The sequence below is a fragment of the Gavia stellata genome, chromosome 30 (genome assembly GCF_030936135.1).
Source record: "Gavia stellata isolate bGavSte3 chromosome 30, bGavSte3.hap2, whole genome shotgun sequence".
Lineage (NCBI taxonomy): Eukaryota > Metazoa > Chordata > Aves > Gaviiformes > Gaviidae > Gavia > Gavia stellata.
Window position 1 is genome coordinate 789,179 of NC_082623.1, and position 23,088 is coordinate 812,266.

The window sequence follows — 23,088 nt, forward strand, 5'->3', positions numbered from 1 at the left end:
GCATCAGCTGATGTGTGGTCTGAGCTGGCCGGGCACGGTGCCGCTGCACAGGAGCTGGGGTAAGATACGGAGTTTGGACCCGAGCCTGGAGATGGTGGGCACAGGAACAGCGTAGCTGTGCAGCACACTGTTGCGAGGAAACTCACGGTGTGCAGAGTGTTTTTTGGGAAGAAATACTGTGACTCACGCTTCCCCTAGAAAGAGGCCAAATGTGAGAGCGACAGGGTGCAAGGGAGACGGTTTGAAGGACCTCTGCCTGGTCCTGCTGGTGCTCGCTCTGATGTAACTCCTTTGCCCTTACGCTTTCTCACTGTTCTTCCTAACAAAATTCTGAATGCTCCATGATGTATCTCTAAACAAGATTTTTTTGCTGGAGGGGTGTCAGCTTTGCTGAAGCAACCCTGACCCATAACAAGGCGATTGCTTGGGATAAAAAACGCTGGACTCTACGCAGATGCGTCTGAGGTCTGTTTTCGAGGTGCAGCGCACTCTTCTTGTCTACAGTTGAGAAGAAACTAACAGTCATAAAGGTTACTAACACTGTGTTAGGAAATACAAGCTCCCTGTTAAAGTAAATTAAAACTGAAGGGTGGGATGCAGGCTACAGCACAGCCCTGGGCACACGGGTGCCTGGCCCACGCGCGTCCCGCTCGCAGGTCCTCGGTGGGGAGGAACCGATGGTGGTCCGCGCGCTGGGTGTTACCTTGCTAGAACAGCATCACGCTGCGATAGCCACAGCCTGTAATTGAACTAGTCGATAGCTCAGCTCTGACCCTGGAACGAGACTTTATGTATATTCATGAGTATTGTTCTTGGGTTGGTGTTTTGTATTAACAAATAAACTCTTTTAACGTGTAAACCCGCCTGGTTTCTGAGTCCTGCAGAGGCAGCCCCGGTGCCGCCTCGGTCCCGCCGGGCGCGGGCCTCGAACCTGCGACCTTCCGCCCTGCTGCTGCCGCGGCGCCCTCCCCCTCGGAGCGGTGCTTGCTGGGAGTTGTAGTCCAAGGGGGCGCGGCCGGCGCGCCGGAAGCCCTGGTCGCGGGGCACGCCGGGAGCTGTAGTCCGGCGGTGAGCCCGCAGCCGCGCCGGGAGCCGCAGTCCGGCGGGCGGCCCCGCGCTTGCTGGGCGCCGGCGGGGCTGGCGCGGGCCATGGCGGCGGCCGCAGCCCCCGCGGGCGGCGCGGGGCGCTCGAAGGTGGCGCCGAGCGTGGACTTCGACCACAGCTGCTCGGACAGCGTCGAGTACCTCACCCTCAACTTCGGGCCCTTCGAGACGGTGCACCGGTGGCGCCGCCTCCCGCCCTGCGACGAGTTCGTGGGGGCCCGGTGAGCGGGGGGCGGCGGGCCGGGGCGGGGGGCGCGGTGAGTATCCCGGCGGCTCCTGACCGCCGCTCTCTGCCGCCCGCAGGCGCAGCAAGCACACCGTGGTGGCCTACCGGGACGCCATCTACGTCTTTGGCGGGGACAACGGGTAAGGCCACGGCGGGCCTGTGGGGAGAGGGGCGGGAGCGGGGGGAGCGAGCGCCGAGGGGAGCAGGCCCGGGCCTGAGGGGAGTCGGGCCTGAGGGGAGTCGGGCCTGAGGGGAGTTGGGCCTGAGGGGAGTCGGGCCTGCGGGGCCGGGGCCTGAGGGGAGTCGGGCCTGAGGGGAGTTGGGCCTGAGGGGAGTCGGGCCTGCGGGCCCGGGGCCTGAGGGGAGCGGGGCAGCCCCTCGCCGGCTCCGCGGCCCGGCTCAGCCGCCTCTCCCGTTCCTCCCCGCAGGAAGACGATGCTGAACGACCTGCTGCGCTTCGACGTGAAGGACTGCTCGTGGTGCAGGTGGGCTACGCTGTGCTCTCCTGGCTCGGCCCCTCTCTGCCTGCAGGGCTGCCTCCAGGGCTGGGAGGTGCCTCTTCTTTCCTCAGCACCTCGGGCTCAGGTGTAAAAGTCGTGGGCTCTACCAGAGCATCCCGGGGGAAGCATCACCCCCCACCCAAGCGCTGTCACAGCTGACCTCTGGAGCCTGCTGTGCGGCTGAGCTGTCAGGGAGGTCGTCGAGTGCCCAGCTCCTGCCAGCGAGGGGATGCTGGGCAGCACAGCGATGGACAGAGCCCTGGGTTGCCACTGTTTGCACACCCTGCGAGAGCGCTGAAAGGGTGCGCGGGCACAGGGACTGGGCTGCTGCAGCCCCTCGGGACAGGAAGGGTGCCAAGGGGGCTCACAGATGTCTTTGCTCTGGCCTGTGCAGTCTGTGTTGTCTTACCCGTGCCTCACTCGCTATCTCTGCCAAACAGATTTCAGCAACATCATGTTTGTAACCGTTTATGCTTATAGCGCAAAGTCTGTCATAAAATCTTAGACAGTATAATTAAGAAACCAAAACTAGTGAAAACACTTGGGAACAGCAGAGTAACTTTCAAGAATTGTTTCTTTTTTGAATCTGCACAATAACTTTGAGAACTTTGAGTGCCTGAAGCACGACAAGGGTGTTTGATTGCTGCTATTCTAAATGTTGTGCAGGGCTTTTACCACGGGGACCCCGCCAGCACCGCGGTATCACCACTCAGCTGTGGTCTATGGGAGCAGCATGTTTGTGTTTGGTAAGACAGTGGCAGATTACAGTTATGCGTGCTTGGAATGATAAATGTGCTGGTACTGTTTTGCAAAAAGAATGAGATATTTTTAGGAAGCGTCAAAAGATCTTATTCAGTAGCAAGTCCGGTATTTTTCATGGCAAACTGTGATTTCAACTTTAGCTTGGAAATACTTTTGCTGTTTTCTCTAAAGTAAAGAAGACTTGAAACTCGTTACCATAGTGTTTCTTTAGGGGTAAGAGTGGAGGAGAAGTCTCCCGCCTGTAGTAGTCCATGAGCTAAATACCTTCTCTTTGTGCAATCTAAACTTAAGTTTTCTTCTAATATAATGGCTAGAAGTGTGTATGCTCTGCTGCGTTTGAGTCTAATGGAATTGTTGTTGCCCAGGTGGCTATACTGGAGACATTTATTCCAATTCCAACCTGAAGAATAAAAATGATCTCTTTGAATATAAGTTTGCAACTGGACAGTGGACAGAGTGGAAGACTGAAGGAAGGTAAGGAGCTGGCATCTTTACCCCACTCTTCAAGGGGACTTGAGCGTAACTCAGCAAACATTTAAAATGGCACAGTTAGAATTAGTTACAAGGCTAACATTAAGGCTGCAGGACGATTTCTGCTATACTTTCTTGATTAAAGTTCTCTGAAAACTATCTTCTGTTCTGAAGGAGTATTTTTGCAAGGCCTCCATTCCAGTGTGTACTGTATTGGAAATTTGACCAAAATCCATTCTTCACCTTTCATTTCTGTGACAGAAGGAATGGGAGCAAAAGAAATTTTTTCTTTTGAATTGTTTCTTTGTCAAGGATAGCATGAAATCTGTTGATTCCTCATAGTTTCAATTTAGTTTTATCAGAAACCAGTTTGAAGCTTATTTGTAGTTAAATCTACACATTCTTTTCTGGTTAAAGTTGGACTTTCTTGGAGTGCTCTGAAATGCACGCACTTGCTTGAAGCACCTTAAGGTGATGCATGCTCACACAAATGAATTCAGAAGCAGATGAATGAGTTGATGGTATGTGTTTGGATCTGTTGAACACAGGTTCCTGAGATTCAGATTTCCAAGGCAAAATCAAAACCAGTAACGCGTTACTTCTTAAAGTTGACATTGTGCCCATTTCAGGATGTTATCCGTGACACTGATTTTGACCCAACTACTTCCTGTTTACCACACCCACGTATGGGACATACTATGTCTTTATCTGCAGTTCATTATGTATTTGAAGTTTCTGAAATGCTGGTTTTAGTGGGGGGAGGGAGAGGAACATTTGTTAATGTGATTTGTAGAAAGGGATGAGGAATGCACAGTCCATTCTTAAGTTACTGTTGCTCGCCTCTGATGAGCATATGTTATGTTTTAGAACATAGACCACATTAGTAATTTCTCCTCCTGGTTATTCTAACAACTTCCGACATTTCTTATTCATATTTTATGAACTCAAATGTCCTTGTCTTTCCCCACAATTACAAGTGTGCATACTTCACAAAGGACCTCGAACAAGCTAACATTGCATCTACTGGCCCTGTGGCATCACAGTTTTGTTCAGCACTTCTTGGCTGATTTAGTAAAAACAACAAAGACTGGGGAAGAGAAATTGTAGGTTTGATCTTTTATTGTGGGCACTGCATGTCAGGAACGCCCCACTAAACAATCCCAACTAAGCATTGTGAGCTCTGTCCCAGGTCTCATTTATGTGTTCCACCTTCTTAGTGCGTGAAAATATGCATGGGATTTTTACAGCACAAGTGGATTGCCACTTTGCCATAGTGATAGTGCTATTAACTGTGCCACTATGTAGCTGCTTTCCATAAAATACTTCAAGAGTATTTGAGGCCTGACAAGGAATTAGTTGGGATTTTTTTCTTTTTTTTTTCCTGTATGCATTGAGGTAATTTTTCTCTAATGAAGGAAGCAGAGTTTAAAATTCTAAAACATACCCTTCAGAGGTTGCTGTGTGTTTTGAGGATGTATGACAGAAGCAATTTCTTGGCTTGAAGCCATTTTGTGTAGAGGACTTTATTCTTCTTACATGTAATGCAGATCCTTCATGCAGCACCTCTGCAGGTGATTTAAGAATTTTTTTCCTTAATTTTCTCAATTGCAGATTGCCAGTTGCGAGGTCAGCTCATGGTGCAACAGTGTATAGTGACAAGCTGTGGATCTTTGCAGGATATGACGGCAATGCACGGTATGCGGTGGGATTGCTCTCTCCTTGGGTGCTTTTGTAAAATCCCAGTCCCTCACTTTTCCCCTCTATGGAGACATTTTCATGTACTAAGTGATTTAAACACATAACTGGAGCTTTGCAAAACCCAGCCTGTTGTTGAGCATTGCATTTTTTCAAATCACCAGTTCATGTTCATATAAGTATGTGTTTAAAACCTAAAAATCTGGTGACTCAGAATGGCTATGGATGTATAATTTGACAGCGTTCTTGGTTGTAAAGATGCTAAATGATCTTTGAAATTTGGCAAATGAGCATTTCTCAAAAGATATCCGCCACAGGCCTTCTGATGTTGCTGAAGACTTATAGAACAGAGCGTGGATTTTCTGTGAAGTCATATGACAGAACTAAGAACAACATGTCAGCTTTTTCTCTGAAAATAAGTGATATTATTTAGGTTGAAGGGAGATGAGATTTTGGATGGGAAAAGGCTGGAAATGAGTGGTACTGAGAAGTTAGGGGGAGTCTGGTGCTTCGTCCCAGATGGCAGCTCTTTGCGTTTGCTGTTAGTCTATCAGGGAAGAATCAACTCTGAACACATAATTTTTTCTGTCTTGATGAGCTTGAGAAGTATTTTATGTTGATGCACAATATTTGCATCATGAGAGCATACAGAGATTGTCACAAACTAGGAGCTGCCTCAGTGTGCTGGGTTGCCTCCTCTTCTGAGGAGAATCTGAAGAAAAGTTATCAGCTCCTCAGAGTCTCCGGGAGAATTGCTGTTAATTGGAAAAACAGATGGGATCTTTTCTTTACTTCTGGAGGAGGAATTGGAGAAAGATGCATGACTCTGTGGAGTTGTTCAGTTCCAGCTTAGGAAGTTCCCCGAGGACCTCGGGTAGCTGGAAGGAGGAATTGGGTGAGAGGAGCTGTCTAATTTATGTTAAATATGTCTAATCGTGTTAAAAATGTCTTTTTGTGGAACATGAGCCTCCAGGCAGATTTGAACAAAGGAAGCATCTGTAGTTGTCTGTGAGTAAGTTGTACTGGGAAAAGCATAGTCAGATACGTAGCAGTCAGTGATGTGTCAGGTTACCCACTTCGTCCTCCTTTATGTATTTGAGGTAGGATTCAGCCGCATAAATAATTACTGTGGTCAGTCTCAGGGTTTAGCAGGGAAGGGTGGAAGAAGGCAGGGTCATAAGGGGTATTTCTGTAAAAATCCTGAAGATTAAATAGCTCAAATCCTTAAGCTCCGGGCAGAGTTGCTGTGTGTAACTGTTTAACTGTAGTATACTTGTAACCAGAAAGATGCTAAAGCAGGCTTAGGTGGTGGTATAAAATTTAGGTGTAGGACAAAAAGATTAGAACAATTTTTTCTGTTAGTGGAAGTAGGAGATTCTTCCTGTCCAGGAGAAGGAATGCTGATAAAATAGGATCTCTGTCCTTTCAACTCTATGAGCTAAAAATTACTAAAAATAAACTGTTTCAAAGCAAGCATTTTTTGTGTTATCACACAGGTTAAATGATATGTGGACAATCGGCCTGCAGGATAGAGAGCTAACATGCTGGGAAGAGGTAAGAAGCTTTAATTTAAACTAACACATAGAATTTTCTTTTTTGGTTTTCATACACAATTGTTTAGAATTTCCTATGCTGGATTATACTGCTCTCTTTTCAGAATGTATTTGTCACACAGCTGAAAAGAAACAGTTCCAATTTGATTTTGTTTGTGTATTTTGAAAACCAAGCATATATGAGAGTTTTTTTGCTTGTGAATCTGAGAACCGGACCTAGGCTGCCCACGGTGGCTTTGCGGTGCCCCCTATAAATAGGGACTGCATTTACCATGCACAGACTGAGAGCTTTGCTGGCTGGCTGTCAAGATCAGAGTCCTGATCCTCACAGTATTGGGGCTTTAGAAATGTGGCCTCCCACCCTTTTTATCCATGGCAAAATCAATCTGTGCAGACGTGTAAGCACAGCATTAGTTGATTACCTGTAGCCAGATTTACAGGGACTTGGTTGTCTGCACACATTGCTGCCATGTGGTCTGTCTATCTGCTGATGTATTGCGAGGTCCTGCAGCACACTCAACATGTGTAGCTGTGCACTACAAGAATACCTTTCAAATTTTAAACTTCGTTATCTTTCAGATTGAACAAAGCGGTGAAATTCCTCCTTCATGCTGTAATTTCCCTGTGGCTGTTTGCAGAGACAAGATGTTTGTTTTCTCTGGCCAGAGTGGAGCAAAGATTACCAATAATCTCTTTCAGTTTGAATTCAAGGAGAAGATGTAAGTGTAGACAGTTGAGTCACACCAAATCCACATAATCCTTGACTGCTTGAGTTGAGAAATGCACATACTTAAGGGTATTGAGGAAGAATACTGCATCTCATGACGAGGAAGGGTAGATAAGATAAAATACAGACTGTTTTAATGAGACTTTGTCATTTGCCATGTGCGTCAGATTGGTCTTTTTCAGCAGACGAACAGAAAGTTTAGTAGATGCACTTTAAACAGTAAGTATGGATCTTAGTGTATTCAGAATGAGATGCCAAATATTACCTTATTAGAAGTTGTTATATGAATACCTGATTAAAACCAGACAGTTCATAGTGAAATCACTGGGAAATGTAAAATGTTGTATTTTTTAAAATCTTGCGTATTCAGTATGAGATGTTTGGTGTGACTTGCTCAGAGTGTTGACCATTGCTCTGAAAATGTGGCCCCTCTGATGGGATAAAAATGGCAAAAAGTGGGAATACAGACGCACTGGTCTGTTCTGACAGCCTGGTCTGTCTGGTTACTGGCTGAAGTGGAACCACAACTGAAACAAGAGCTAACGGCCTCCAGACCTTGGTTGAAATCGTGCTATCATTGGGAATAAGTGATGCCTTATCAAAATGGGATGCGGTATCAGAATGGTGCCCTTTACTTAGAAGGGTTAGCTGTTAAAATGTGTGATAAAAGATCACCAATTCCTTCCCAAGCTGTGGTCTTTGAGCTGCTGGGGTTTACATAAATACATCTGGGTTATGGAACTATGTTGCCTTTATCACATTTTCAGTTAGAAGTTTAGCAACACGGACCTGGCATAGGTTTCTGAGAAATCTGCAGGATTAGCCGGTGTCTGTGCTCATGCAGGTTCAGTAACTACTGTAATGGAGCTCCTCGTCTTTATTCTTACAATCTGAGAGTTAGAAAACTTACTTTGCAAAAAAGAATTGTAAAAAAATACCCTGTTTCATTTTTAATGTCTCAGTTGGACACGAATTCCTACCGAGCACTTACTTCGAGGTTCCCCTCCTCCTCCACAACGAAGATATGGCCACACAATGGTTGCGTTCGACCGGCATCTCTACGTGTTTGGTGGAGCTGCAGATAACACGCTGCCCAATGAGCTTCACTGCTACGACGTGGACTCTCAGACCTGGGAAGTTATCCAGCCCAGCCCAGACAGTGAGGTAAAATGTTCAGCTCTTGTTTTTCCCTTTTATGCTCCGTCTTGTTTTGACCTGTTTTTGCTGTCAGGCTATGGACATGTTTTTGACAAGGACGTGGACTTTTAGTTAAATCCTTCCCACCAATGGTTAAGTAGCCAAAATATTGTGGGCAACAGTCTTTAAATTAGTCAGTGTTGACACATACAAAACTTGGCTTAGTACTGTTTAAAGAAATACCGTAAACCACTTGTAATTCAAGTTCCGAGTCAGTCGTCTGACAAAGATTAGGAGTGAATTCACTGTGTGGACCAGTGGTTGTGTGGTTGGCTGTGTGATGCTCTTGAAGCAGAATTCAAAAACTAGACAAGGTTTTCATTGTTTCACTGTAACAATGCCCGTGTGCATAAAATCTTATAAAATCTGTAATTATTCAGAATAGCATTTGCCTTTTAGGTCAAGTGTAAAGTGTTTGCTTATAAAGTTACGGCTGTAAAATAGTAATAGAGAGCATAGGGAGGCTTTTTTGAACATATTTGCGTTAATAAGATATAAAAAATTGTGGGTTCTTTACATGAACATAAAAAGGCATTAGGCCACCAAGGGCCACGTAAACACCTCAAATGAGAAAATATTAAAAAAAAAAAAGATCATTAATATGTTTCTTTTGGGCTACTCATTACAATGCAGTGATTGTGTGAGAAAATGTCGATTTTTTTTTTTTTTTTTTTTTTCATAGCGCACTCATACATACCATTTCTGGGATAACCTGGTATTTCAAGTTGAAGTGCTGAGGGTTTGCATGGTTTCAGTGCACATTTCAGTTCACGTTTCAGTAAACGTGGTTTCAGTGGCCTCTGATCATTTCATTCTCACAATGCACAAAAAAGTAGGTTTCTTGAAGCCTGTTCTAATATGTGTATTTCCTGGATTTAGAATGGTTACGCTGACTATATTTGTTAATTTTAATAGATTTTACCTTAAGCCATGTTAAAATACTTCAGCTAATTTAATAGTAGGTTTAGAGTGTGTTAGCTGATCTGCAGGGAAGAAATACTTGACATTTGTGCTGTGTGGAGAACTGCAGAGATTAAGGTTGAAACTTAAAGAGATTAATGTTACACGAATTAGGATCAAATGCAGATTTACTAGTTTTGCCAGAATTGGTGTGACAGAGGTGCTCACATCCTTGACTGTTGCGCTGTATTTTAGTTTGTTTGCAAAGACATAGAACTCAGCATCTGATGAATAGGAAAATACCATTTACACACTGCTCTTAAATTAACAATGCGTGTGGGCCTCATTTTGAAAAATTATTTGACCAAAGTATTTCATGGTAGCCTATTTTATGCTTTACGAAGCTGGTTTATTTTCACATGAAATTAATAAAACTGCATCTCCAACTTTTTAAAGATACAGTTGCCTTCAGGAATGTAGATCCCATTCTGTTCCTACCAACATTATCGTTTGACACAAGGCTTCCTTAGTCATTGGTTCTTTGGGATACGATTGCTTGTCACATTCAAGAGCAAAACTGCTCCTGACAGTGCTGTAAAACAGCTTTATTACCTGACTTACCTCCTGCTAAATTTAATTTCAGATTTCAGAGCTCTTTTCTTGGGCTGCCTGTAATCCCAGGCAGGTGTCTGTCTCTAAGTTGCGTGTATTGTATTTTGAAGTTTCTTTCACAGTTATGGCATCTAGGGACTAATTTCATAGAAATGGGAAGTGAGATTGAAGCACTGTTGAAACACGTGATAGTAAATTTTCTTAAAGGCTGATTAACTGCAAGATACGAGAGACTTTTGGCATTTTAAGTAAATTTTAAATTATTTTGTGTATTCTGGAGTGGTAACTACATCATTTCTCAGAATTGTTTTCCTGAGGTTTCTATGAGCTTTTGGCAAAGACTTCTAACAGTGGCAATGAATCTCGAATACCATACTACTCCCAGGACACTCTGAACTTGAAATTTCCTTTCTTATTCATATCTGTGAACAAAATTATTCATATTAAGTTCAAACAAAGTAGAAGACGATGAGTGCAATGCTGTCTCAGCACTTGAAGAATTCTGCTTGTGTGTGAAGTGATGGTGACCTCTGTTACCATGCAGCAGAATAATCTATTTTGGCTCTTGATATAGTTGTGGGGTTTTTTTCTTTTTCTAATGGATGGATTGTATAGCATAAGTTCTTCTTGTATTTTTCTGTATTACGTTGTATGATCTTAGAAATGCTGCATTACAACTTTGCTTAACGGCGCTATAGCTAGGTTAACTTTCATACTTAACATCATGTGATGCATATCCTTAATTCTTTCTTCTTTTGGACAATTTGCTGATTTAGCTATTAATTCAGTAGTGATTTTTACAGTGCTTTGCAAAAGAGATTTCTTCTACTCATGCTGAAGGAGAGTGACTGCTGCCATTCCAGTCTTTTTTGTTATCTAAACTAAGGCTAAGCCAGCCCTGAGAACCTTTCCAGAGTGATCCAGGTAATGATTTGGACTTTTCAGACCTACGCATGCCAGTAATAGAAATAGGCAGTCAGGTGGAAATGGTATTTGTCCCTGCTACCCTGTTACGGGCAACGTGGAAGGTGGCAAGTCACATGAGATCGAGGAATCTCAAGGTTTTTACCCAGAGAAGGTGGCGCAATTTGAGCATTAATAACAGTGGTGCAGGGCAAGTTCCAGGAAGGTTGCAGAAGCAGTTCTTGAGGACAGGCAGCAATTAAGTATCAGGCGCTGTAGGTGCACCGAGGCGTTTTCTGCATTTTGGGTAAACAGGTAGAGCAAAAACTGGAAACGAGCCTGGCGATGGATCTGTTCTAGTTCTCTGCCAGGTCTCTCAGAATTGTTGACAGTGCCTCGCTGTGGAGTGGAGGGTGGGAAAATGGCTTGATAAGTAGAAGAGGGGAAACTAAAGTGGAACAGATCGGTAAACCAGGAACTCCTATTTTATGCTTTTAGGAAGTCTCCAAAATTAAAATCAAGACATGCTTTCTGAACTGCACAATTGCAATCCATAGCTCCTCGTACCTTTGTCTTGATACTATAATATATGTATATCCACATTTTACAGAGCACGCAGAGCTATTCTCCATCTTTACTGTTAGATGATCTTCACAGTTGGGGGTTCTACTTTTCTGAGGCAGCCAGAGGAATATCACGTCTGAGTCTATGCCTGCCTGCATAACACTGCCAAAGCTTCCTGAGGTGCTGGGTTTCCTTTATACAGGGCTATCAGAGGATTTTAAAGTAATTTAAATATCTTTTCCTATTTCTTTATTGGCCTCGAGTTTTCCTATTGAACTCAAAAATGTCCTTGGCTTTCTGAAGAAGGTTGGAACAGCATAAAGAATCAGCAGACAGTAAGAGGGAAAATGCCCCATCTTGCACAGTTGCTTCCCAGCAGACAGACAGACACAGGCGTGCACACAGCAGTCATGGTCTGTGCTACAGCAGAGGAGGGTATTGCAGGGAATGGCAGAGGAGCTCGAGGTCTGGAAGGGGCGCACATCCATTTGTGGACACAGTCCTGCAGAATCAAAAGTGATGTTTGGAGCCAGGCGGAGCCTCGTAGACGACAAGGTGTCGTAGGAAGAGGAAGAAAATTTTCCTTCCTCACAACACTTGAAGAAGGTCAGCGCGTGGGATAGTTAAAATGTCTGTGGCTCACTCCCCTGTTACCAGGCGAATTGCCATCAGCTCCCCAGTGACTGCAGGTACTGGCGAGCAATCTGCCTCTCCTGAAGTTACAGAGAAATCTCTAAAACTAGGCCTGTGAAACATTTTAGTCTCACAATTAGGCCTTTCAAAGTCAAGAGCAATAAAAATATCTGACTTTCAAAGCTCTTAATTTTTCTTTCAATAAGCAAAAAGGGAGGTTAATGTGTTGGTAACCTTCTCTGGCTTCCTTTGAGGCACGGTTCTGGATTTCTTCAGATGACGTGGTTTGTGGGCAGCTAAGAAGGATTAAAAGGATTTAGTCATCCTACTGTGGATGAGTCTGCCATGGTCTCCCTCTGCAGAGATCAGTTACACCCGTGGAGGTATCTTCAGGCAAAAGAAACATGTTGTTATGTGAACAGAACACTGAATCCCTGCAATGAGGCCCCTAACAAGATCTGCCTTCAGATGTGGTGAGTGTAGTTGTCAGGGTATCATGTTCTGCTAAGAGAGTTAAAATGTAGCATTTCACGGTCCAGGGAGAAGGCTGAAACTTTTTATGTTTCTAAATAGTATGTAGTGTTCAAACTCGCATACTTTTTAGAAAATATTTTTTAAAAATTCAGGATCTTCACACCAGTGACCTTTTCAAGGTTGTGCTCAGTAAGCTGGAGAGAGACATCTTGAAAATGTTAGTATTTATAAAAACCTGGTTGTCAGAGTAACTGTATTTAAGGTTGTTGCACAGCTCAATTTCATACATACCCTTTCTGAGGGATGTTTATTACATGCTTTTACAGAATTCTCCCAGAGAAAGCAAAATGCAGGCATATGTGGATGATAGGCAGAAGGAATGTATTTCTGTAGCTCACCAGTAAGAAATTAGAACGATACAGTATTAACATGACTTACATTAAATAGGTATAAAGTTGGATAACTGAAAGACATGAAATATGGTTTTGAATGAGGAGTAGTTACTCTGCTTAGGTCCTTTAGGGACTGGTTCTTGTTGTTGCATTGCTATAAACTTTTGTCAATGCCCTTGAAAAGAAAACAGAAAACATTTCTATAAACATTGAAAAAAGTTTATAGCAATGCCCTTGAAAGAAAACAGAAAACCACAGCTTTCCCCTAATATTTGCTAATTGTCCAGAGTTTTGCCAAGTGATGAATAAAATAACAGTCCATTCAGAGTGATTTGGATTTCTTCTTGAGGTGGGCACAAACAATACATGTTTCAGTATGTATGTAAAGTAATTACATCTAAGAACAGGGTGTGTGGTCTATGCTTAATAGTTTCCCTTACAGTATCCCTGGAAACAATGACTTTAAAACTTTAGTCATTGTGGGTAGCTCAGACAAGCTCTCTGTAATGTAAAATGGCTGGAAGTGCTGTTGATATTCTTGGCTCCAGAAGCCGACATAGTGTAGAATCTTTTAGTAACATAAATACATTACCCTCGTGTTTATTAGATAGATCTTCCAGCATAATATCTCACTATCTTGTGTTCACAAATCAAGGAGGTTGTTCAGAGAAGAAATCTGAAAATTATTAAAGATTGGGAAACACAGGGACCAGCTGTGAAGCGTAGTCTCTTTTAGGGAAGGTTTAGGAAATGTAATTCTTCACTGGCCTACCTGGGGAACAAAGGCTTTTTAATCTACTGGTAAAAGATAAAGCAAGATCCAGTGGCTTAAAGTTGAAACTAGAAATATTCAGCCTAAAAAAGAAAAGGAAATAAAAGTTTACAGGTTGTAAAGAATGAGGGTAATGATTCATTGGAACATTTTGTCAGAGCTTTTTGGTAGATTATTCTCTACTTCTAAACCAGAATTTGGTATTTTCTAAAAAGAAAGTTTTCCTAAAAGAAAGACTCCATTTCAGTACTACTTCAAGGAAGTCTTGTTGTTTTATGCAGGAAGTCAGATTAAGATCACAAAAGTACCATTATGGTAATGTGATTTTTGAATACACACCATGGTGCCAAAAAGAAGCTAATGGTTGGTCACTTGATTTTTGTCAGCTGTTAGATTTCAGTACATGATCTTTTGAGACATGTTCACTGGATTTGGCAATACTTGCTCTTTAAATTGTGCCTAATCCTCTCTGATGAATTAGACATTAACAGTACTTTTAAAGTTTGCAACTGATATATTAAAATTATTTTAAAGAAAAGAGAGTTTACTACTATTACAGCTGTAAAAAAGTTAAAGATTGTCTGACCTTCGCAGCGATAATGGCACATGTTTGAATGTCATTGTTAAAGAGCTAACGTCCCTGTTTCCAGGCAGTATTCTCTAGTGAATGTCAAATGGAAAAATCTCATCTTCAGTGTAGAGCCGAATATCAAATGGTGTCCACTGTCCCATCCGCTATTACTTACCGTAACCAGAACTGCAAAATCTCTAGAAGAGCTGATACCGCAACAAGCTTTTGTTATTTATGACTTTGCTTTTGTATCTAGTGATTTATCCTATGTTGTAGGTTTCTTCATCATGGTCTTCAGCTTTCTATCCTCTGCCACAATCCATGACAATCCCTCTTCTGTATTAACTGCTTCGTATGAGGAAGTGGCGCTTACTGAGGTGATCCTCTGCTTTACACCATTGTTAAGGTATAATAGATGAATTTACATTGGCAATGTAGTTATGACGATCTCAATAAATACATTGCAGACAAAATATTTTTGACTTGCTAACAGTAGTGCAGTGTTGAAGATTCCATGGGAAGTTTTGAGAAGTCTCTACCACTGGAAGTCTTTAAGAGTCAGCTAGATGAACCTCTCTTGGGAATGAAATAGATATTGTTGACCCTGGTTGGGGCAGAGGAATGGAAATAGCCTTTGATGAGGTCCTTTTCAAGTATCTGTGATAGTTTTTTAATTCCCTGTTTTCTTGTGTGGTACAATCAGGAAAATAAGAGGGGAAAAGGGAAGGCTAAATTTCCATCTTAGACGTAAATTAAATTTCCATCCTAACAGGAGCTAAGCTGGGCTTCCAGACCTGGAGTATGTTAAAGAACAGGAGGAAGTCTTAAAATCCCAAAAGCAGGTAGGTTGGAAGGAACCTCCACAGGTTTCGAGTCTAACCTTGTGCTCGAAGCAGGTCTGGTTAGGGCAGGTTGCTGAGGACCTTGTCCAGTCCATTTCTGTGTTTCTCTAAGGATGGAGATCCAACAGCCTCTCCTGGCCTCTATTCCAGTGTTTATCCACTATCATGATAAAAGACATCTTCCTCTCGTATTGAGAAAGAATTTCCCGTGCTCTAACGTGTCTCTGTTGCCGCCCGTCTTTCCACTGGGCACCTCTCGGAAGAGTGGCTCTGTCTTCTCTGCGTTCCTCCTGTAGGTAGTTGGAGAAAGTAAGGTGTCTCCTTGGCCTTTTCTTCTCTCGTGCATCATGTGCTCCGGCCCCTGATCATCTTGGTCGCCCTCCACTGGACTTGTTTATGTAGGTCAATGCCTTTCTTGTACTGGGGAGCCCAAAATTGGGCAGAGTACTTCAGATGTGGTCTTACAAATACTGAATTGAGGAGGGAAAATCCCTTCCCTCAACCTGCTGACTACACACTTGCTGATACAGCTGAGGATGCTGTTGGCCTTACTGCAGGAGAATGCTGCTGAATCCTGTTCAGCTTGCTGTCCACTGGGATTCCCAGTTTTTTTTTTAGGCAGAGCTGTTTTCTAGACAGCCAGTCCCCAGCCTGTATCATTTCCAAGAATTACTCTGTCCCAGGGGCAGGACTTGACAGAACTTCATGAGGTGCCCATCAGCCCATTTTTCCAGCCTAGGTAAGTCCTTTTGAATAGCAGCCTCCAGCATTTCAACTGCTCCAGACAATTTGGTATCAACCACAGACTTGCTGAGAACACAGTGCCCTCCTCTTATCTGTGAAGCCATTCAGCATTTTGTAGGAGATGATCAGGTTAGTTAGGAAAAATTTACCCTTGGTAAATCCTTGCTGACTGTTCCCAGTCACGTCCTTCATGTGATCTAAGTAGCTTCCAGGAGGATTTGCCTCATAACCTTCTCGGGATGGAGGTACAGTTGTCTGGCCTATGGTTAGCTGGATGCTCCTTACAGGTGAAAGCAGCCTTTGCCCAAGCTGTGTTCCTAGGTTCATGTCATGACAGATTTTAAAAAGTAATAGGTGCTTCATGGATTATAAACAGCACTTTGTTTACTCTCAGGTACCTACAGCATTAAACTAGGACAGGTGAGCCCATTGCCATAATCTGAAAGGAATAACTGTCTAAGGAAAGACATAATAAAGCCCTTCAGCATTTGCCTTCTCCTCTTTGTTCATTTGCAGAGCTGTATGTCTTGAAGTTCGCTCTAAAATGTGTCTGTTCCAATGCTGTCCGAAAACCATATAGATTTTCTGCACCCAGCATGTGAAAACATTTTAAATCCTTAAACCTCCTTGAACTTAACAAATATCCAAAGCTCTGTCTGCCCATCTGTTTGAGAGTTTTAAGCTGTTGCCTGGTATGATAGTGTAGTAGCATCCCATGAGTATAAACAGCTACAAGTAGTGACATCTCATTTGGACCTGTTGTAGCTTACGGTTTTCTTCCAGTTTCAGAGGAAAAATAGATTTTTTTTTTTTTACTTTTTAGTTTCTCTTGGTTCACCAGGTTGGTTTGTTGATGGCTTTAGGTCTTTTTATTTCATTTTGGCTTAGAGTTTTTAGTGGTATTGGAGGATAGAGAGGCTCATCAATATTCCTAGATTGTGAAAGAGATCTGACCGCATCTTCACTGGCTTTGGAGTACAGTGCAATGATCAGCTTCCTTCATACCTGCTCATTCATACTTGAGGGTGAGGAAGGTTAAAATTCATACAATTATAAATTTATTCTGTAAATATAAGAAGGCTTCTGAGAAGCTGAGAGAATGAGAAAGAAGAGCCTTGAAACAACTGCGGCAGATTTGATTTTAGCTGTTTCCTGATATTGCACATAGTGCTGAAATTTCAATCTGAAAAAGCACTAAAAACATGTTAGAAATGCTTTGAGAAATGAATAAGAGATAGAAGATAAGCACTGAAAACAACACAAGTAGTCACAGTCTGCAATAATGGTATAGCTAATACATTCTTCACAGCCAAGAGAATGAATCTCACTGCAAGTTACATTTTTGTAACTGGCCCAGATCCCGTGACAGAGGTACAGAAGAGTTGCACCTGGACCATGAATAGGGCCAGCTGAAGCTTGGCCCTTGAGGAGCGCATGGCTCTCTGGTGGAGCAGCAGCGGCTGTGTTAGCTCTGTGCGTGTTGCCTATCGTCATGCTGTGGTGTAACCGATCAGCCGTAGAAAAGGTTTTACTTCATCGTCTTCCAAACGTGGCAGTCATCTTTGACATACAGTACAGGTTGTCACTTTGTGGTGATCTGTCTGCCCTGTTTTTTCATCAAGCCAAAATGTGGGAAGTCTGTCTCAGACTGTGGGAATAGCTGACAGGTATTGCCTCTTTGCTATCTCTGTTCATGATCTGCATTCTTCCTACTTGCAGTAAACAAAACCCTCAGCTTCTCATGAAGAACCATGGGAGAAAGAGGGCAAACAAAAAGCAATTAATGCTTAAGTTTTTAATTGCAGTATACGTCTGTCATTGCAAAAAAACATAAGAAAACTACACGACTAATTTGTTAAACTGTTCGGTCACAGTGATGGGCCCCAAACAAGACCGTGGTGCTTTCTATGGGCTGATTCTGAATGTTTTGGATACATGGGCATGATCTTTTGGAGCTTCAGCTGCAGGGGGACTCCTGCTCTGTGTCCTGTCTCTCATGCCTCCCATCTGTACTTTTACACGCTATTGTTTTTAAATCTTGTAACCAGGTGTCCCATCCAGAAGTGGCTGAGAGAGTATTGGCCCCAGAAGTAGTTCTCTCCTTGCCCTCGGAAGAATGTGGTTTAAAAAAATCTCGGGATGTATTTGGTTTAGATTTCGGCATAACTACAGTTAAACAATCACCCACAGCAGACTCAGAGGTAAATAAAGAAACACTTGGAAGTGAAAAAGACTTCAAAAATGCAAATGAAATTTATTCCAGGAGAGAGAAATAAATTCCAGCCTTGTATATACTTTTTCTCCTCTAGTCCTTTTTTCTCTCCTTGAAATTTATCTTGAGCCATTTCAGTTTAAACTGTAATCTAAGAACCATTTAAGCCTTGACTCTGCACATGCTAGTTGTAAATTGCATGTGGAAAACTAGTATTGACCCCTGAGTGGAAACTATTCATTTGATTTAATTTTACTTTTACATTGATTCAACTTCATTTATTAAGGATTTCAAGTGAAGCTGAATGTATTCCTGGTGAGGTTAAAATTTAAATCAATGAGTTTATGTAGGGGTTTGCACAGATTTAACTAAGTTTATTTTAAAGTATGTGGAATCGGCCCCAGAGATGATGCTCAGGGCTGTAATCTCAACTATTTGAATGATTGCTAGGTGCTCTAGCACAGGGAGAAGCAACACTAACTCACAGCTTTGTAAGTCAAATCAGAACCCTGATGAGCATCACATGACAAACTCAATTTGTGCTGTCTAGACAGGATACAGAGTGAGTTTTGAGCACAAGAAATGCAAAAAAAAAGACTTCTGAAATACTTGAATTTTGAAAATGATGTCTCAAATCATGCCAGCAGTGTGGAAAGGTATAGTGAAAGGGAAGCAAAGGTGACTGATGAGATCTGCTTTTGAAAGCAAAGATTCCAGCTTGAAAAGAGCCTCAGATTGCAAATCTCATTAACCTTAAATAGGGAAAACACTTCAATGGAAGTTGAAGTATCTCAGAGAGGGGTGCCAGCCCAGATCATCCGAGGTGTCAGGATTGAATCTAAAATTCTTCTTGTCAGGCACTGCTAATAAAGTAAGGAGATCACATTGATTGATAGGTAAGTATAGGATCTAGACCTGACAAATACATTCAAACTGGCAGTGCATCTTAGTTTGTGGGTTTTAGCATTCTCCTATGCTCTGGGTGTGAGAAGGATGATAGCCCTTTGGATTCACATGTGACCATCTGGAGTTGCGCCAGCAGAAACCCTTACTGAAATTACAGTTATTGCAAATCAAAAGTATAGTTTTGCACAGATTATCTCACCTGCCAGACTCAAGTTATGTTTGCACAGTGCTGGTTTTAGGTAGCAGTTGTTATTGTACCAGGAGGACTTTTCTGGTAGGTATACTGGTATGTCTTTATCGTTAAGCATACCTAACACAGGCCTGGCTCTACAGTGTAATGGCTCTGTTTATCACTGTAATCCTGAGTACAATTGTCACCCTGTTACCTGGAATATTTACACTAAGGCACATCAGGGAAGGGTTGCCATCATCTGAAGAGAAGTGAAGGTGTGGGAGGAAGCGTCTGGTGCACAACAGAATTGGGAAAGCTCTTTGCTCTCCCCTTGTGAAAACAGCTCATCTCGGCTACCTCTACACAAACACAAGTGGCTTAGGAGACGGGAGGAATTAGAAGGTTTGCACAGTTGCAGAGCTATGACCCTGTTGGACATGGTGAGATAGCTCACACGACCAGAAAGACAGGCTGGGAAGGTGAGGAGAAGGGGTTGTGCTCCATGGGAAGGCGTGCCTGGAGCTTTGCCTTGGGATGGGTGGTGAGCCAGTTGGGAGCTAATGGATAAGGATCAAAGGATAGACCAACATGGATGACACTGGAAAGATTTTAGCTTCAAGTGAAACAATAAGCAGCAGGAAGAGAGTGCTGACTTTCAGCAATTTAGAATGTGGTCAAGTCTAAATGGAGTTTTGTGGGACTGCGAAGGGACAGCAGCCCTAATACCATCAGGACTTTGGAACTTGACAAGGTGAAACACTGGGAGAAAAGAGGGCAAGAGGACTTCAGAAGAAAACTGTCCAAAAAAAACCCTGACAGATTCATAGCGTAAACTGTATGTTCATTACTTGGCAGCTCTTAAGCAGAAATCTGCACCTCTCCGTATCATATTCAAAGCCCTAGCAGCTGAACTTGGAATGCAGAAAGTACCAGAATAACCTTAAAATTTTACCCAGAGAGGCAGCTGAAAGATATCCTGCAGACTGTGCACATGCTGTTAGTCTACTGTAGTCTTTCTTTATGATCTCAGAAAATTAATACAATTTCTTTGAGCCACTTTGCCAACTGTAAAATTAGGATAACCAGCGCATTCCTTTGTCACAAGCAGGATGTGGGACAGTTGGTTAGACTGTGCTTGTAAAAGACAGAAATTAGGATAAATGTGTTATATTGCAAAACAAAGGCTTAGTTTCACATTCACCCTACGCTGACTTTGTTCCTCTGAATGCAGGAGTTCCTAACTGTAACCTTGGCTTATAGTGTGAGTGGAGAGTCACTCACAAGTGATAGACTTGTTGTCTAAGGCAGTTCTAATAAACTGCAATTAGTAATGATCCTTTACTTGTGCAGATGGAGTACAAATAGGTGGACCATTGGGAGAATTCATAGGAAAGCTGTAAGAGCAATCAGCAAGTATGACCCCAATGAAAAGCTGAAAGAGCTGGAGATGCCTGGTTCCTGGTGGGTAGGACAAGAGTTAATGTGATTAATGCTTAAATTGCAGCAAGGAAGATTCAGCCCAAGTACTAGGAATAGCTTGAATAGGAAGAAACGTGGTGCACCTTTTTCTGCCTACACAATTATTTGTAGTAGAGTGATTGCGTGTTGAAAATCAGTGTTTCTGTACTCTCTTTCGGTCTTTTAGTGGGGAATGTGATGCAGTGACTGCAACCCTGCAGTGCTTGATCCTGGCCATTCAGGTTTTAGACAGGTTTGTTCTGTTATAGACTGTGATTCTTGTCCCAACTTTGCATGAACTGACCTTCTTGGGATTTTATCAAATCAGATTTGACTGTGTGCACTAATACAAGGGATGTAATTTCATATCTGTTCCATATAAACTGTACCTGGGTTGAGCATATTCAGCAGCTGGATTTGGCATCTTGGGAGGTCTCCCAACAAAAAATTCAAGATAGGGCAAGGTTTTGGCATCTGGCATTGGTGGATGAGGAACATGGAGCCCAGCGTGTCTCTCTTCACCTGTTTACGCTCCTGAGCTCTATTAACCTTTTATTTTTTTTGCCCTGAGTATTTTCATCTTGAGGACCGAGCTCCCTGGTTTGCACGGGGCCAAAGTTTTTCTCTGGCCGAAGCCTTGGTCCTGGGAGGGCAGAGCGTTGTTCTCCTTGAAGGTGGCATCGGTATCGCACCACTCGGCAGGGTTGCCGTCACCGTATGAGGGTTTGTGCTGGCTTGTATTCTGCTGTTCTGATTCAGGAAAACAAATACCATGAAACCCGCAGCTGCACAATGTTTTGATGAACTGTATACAGCCTTCCTTTTTCTGGGCTATCCTTTCATATTTTACATTTCTCTTACTACTGGCTCTAAAAATGTGATATGTGTATTTAAAAAGTAGGGTTGTTTGATTGCTTAAGTTACTAGTAAGTGGCAAAGCTCTGGTTCCTTGACCACTCCGGTACCAACCATTACAAATTAAAAATCATCATTATAATGTTCCTTACAGATCGTTTCAGCTAAATATGATGTGACTAGCAAGTATGGTGTTTGTTAAATACTCAGATGATTCGTGTTTCTTTTCTGGCACCAATTGTGAAAATGCTGAAAGTTTTTTTGGTTGAAAAAAACGTGGTTGTTAAATACAATGGCTGCTTTTTAAAAGCGACTACTAGAGAATATTGAGAATTATTGCAATTAAAAACAAAGCTAAAGTATTATTTATTAAAAAAAAAAAAGGCAGGGAAAATGACCTGAATAAGTATAAACCAGGTGGCCTACATTTGATCTCTGACAGAATAGTTCATTTTTTGTTGGTTTTGGCTGGCGAGTCAGTTGTAAGGAAGATATTATAATGCAGCCAATATCAGCCCGTCTAGTAGTGTGGAAATATGTCTTGGCAAGCAAACTTCGTATTTTGGGATGAGGTTGGAGGTCCACTTGATAAAGGTCACAGATGTATTTTTAAATTGCTATAATATATTTGATTTTTTCAGTCAGTACATCTTATTTAATTAATGAGATTACTACTAAGAATGAATAGAGGCCGTATAAAATAGATAGATAAAATCTTATCCCCTTTTGGAGAAGTATCAAACAGGAGCCCAGCAGGAATGTACTAATAGGTCAATATTATTCCATAATCTTCCCATCACAGTAGTTATTAGCACGAATTTTAAAGTTTCTTTGATAAAGTACCCATGAAGAATGCCGGAGACAGAAGGTATCTTGTTTATCCAGAGGAATCTGGATTGCATGTTAAACTGGCGCAGACGAACGTGCATTTAAGGTGACCAAATCTGTGGTTTGTACATCTGAGAAAAAAACCCCAACGGGTCCTAGTTACTGCATGGGGGATTGTATCCTTAAAAGCTGTAGTCTGAAGAAAAGAAAAAGTCATGGGAAGTCTGGTGAGTAACAAGCTAAATGAGACCATTGTGTGATGCTGTGGTAAAAGGGATAATTCGATGGTAATAAAAAATGCTAGTCAGCATGGTTTCCTGGAAAATATGTCTCTCCAGATAAACATAATCTTGTTTCTTGTCAGAGTTTACTTGAGTGGTGTCTATAAATATGTACAAGAAGAGAAGATTTCTTATACCAGAGGGCTTTTATTTCATAGGCAAAGATTTAATGAGATTTGCTGCCTGGAAGACAAAACAAGCCTGACCAAACTGGAAAAAAAAAAAAAGTTGTTACTATCACCACTTGAAGACTTTATGGGGGATGTCTCAGTGAGATGTGCTAATTTGATCAGATACCTTTTGTGTAACCTCAGAAGAAACGGGTAAAGATAATGTGGTCTGTCCCATGCAGGAGGGTCACCGCGGCTTTGACTTGCAGTGACTCCTTCCTGCTTCAAAAATCGTCCCATTTTGCAATTCCAAGGTGTACTGTGCGTTGCGTGGCATTGCGATCCTTCAGTCCTATAAATAGCTGGGGCTTCATGCAGCACGGGGTGGTTTTATCTTCTGTGAACCTGCAGTGATGGAGAAAGGAGACTTGACTCCCTGGTGCCAGCTCTGTAAACGTCTCCAACTTTGGGCTTCTGCGCAGAATCTGGCATTGCTGGAGGGGCTCGTTAGCCAGATGGTTCAGCCCCAGCAAGCTGTGGGGAGGGCATGCATTTACAAGCCTGGAGTTCAATATCCTGCTGGGATAGACGATCATTTACCTTTCAAGTTCTCCACAATATTCA

General features: G+C 42.6%; 1 protein-coding gene across 1 annotated transcript in view; it reads left to right on the plus strand.

Annotated features, from left to right (window-relative positions):
• Nucleotides 1-1,149: 1,149 nt before the first annotated feature.
• LZTR1 (leucine zipper like post translational regulator 1) overlaps nucleotides 1,150-23,088 on the plus strand; it is a 37,369-nt gene continuing 15,430 nt past the window's right edge. The window contains exons 1-9 of the mRNA XM_059831121.1: nucleotides 1,150-1,325; nucleotides 1,408-1,470; nucleotides 1,759-1,815; nucleotides 2,497-2,576; nucleotides 2,958-3,066; nucleotides 4,675-4,758; nucleotides 6,255-6,312; nucleotides 6,891-7,030; nucleotides 8,001-8,202. Coding sequence (XP_059687104.1) covers nucleotides 1,150-1,325; nucleotides 1,408-1,470; nucleotides 1,759-1,815; nucleotides 2,497-2,576; nucleotides 2,958-3,066; nucleotides 4,675-4,758; nucleotides 6,255-6,312; nucleotides 6,891-7,030; nucleotides 8,001-8,202 — 969 coding nt within the window. The remainder of the gene's footprint in view (nucleotides 1,326-1,407; nucleotides 1,471-1,758; nucleotides 1,816-2,496; nucleotides 2,577-2,957; nucleotides 3,067-4,674; nucleotides 4,759-6,254; nucleotides 6,313-6,890; nucleotides 7,031-8,000; nucleotides 8,203-23,088) is intronic.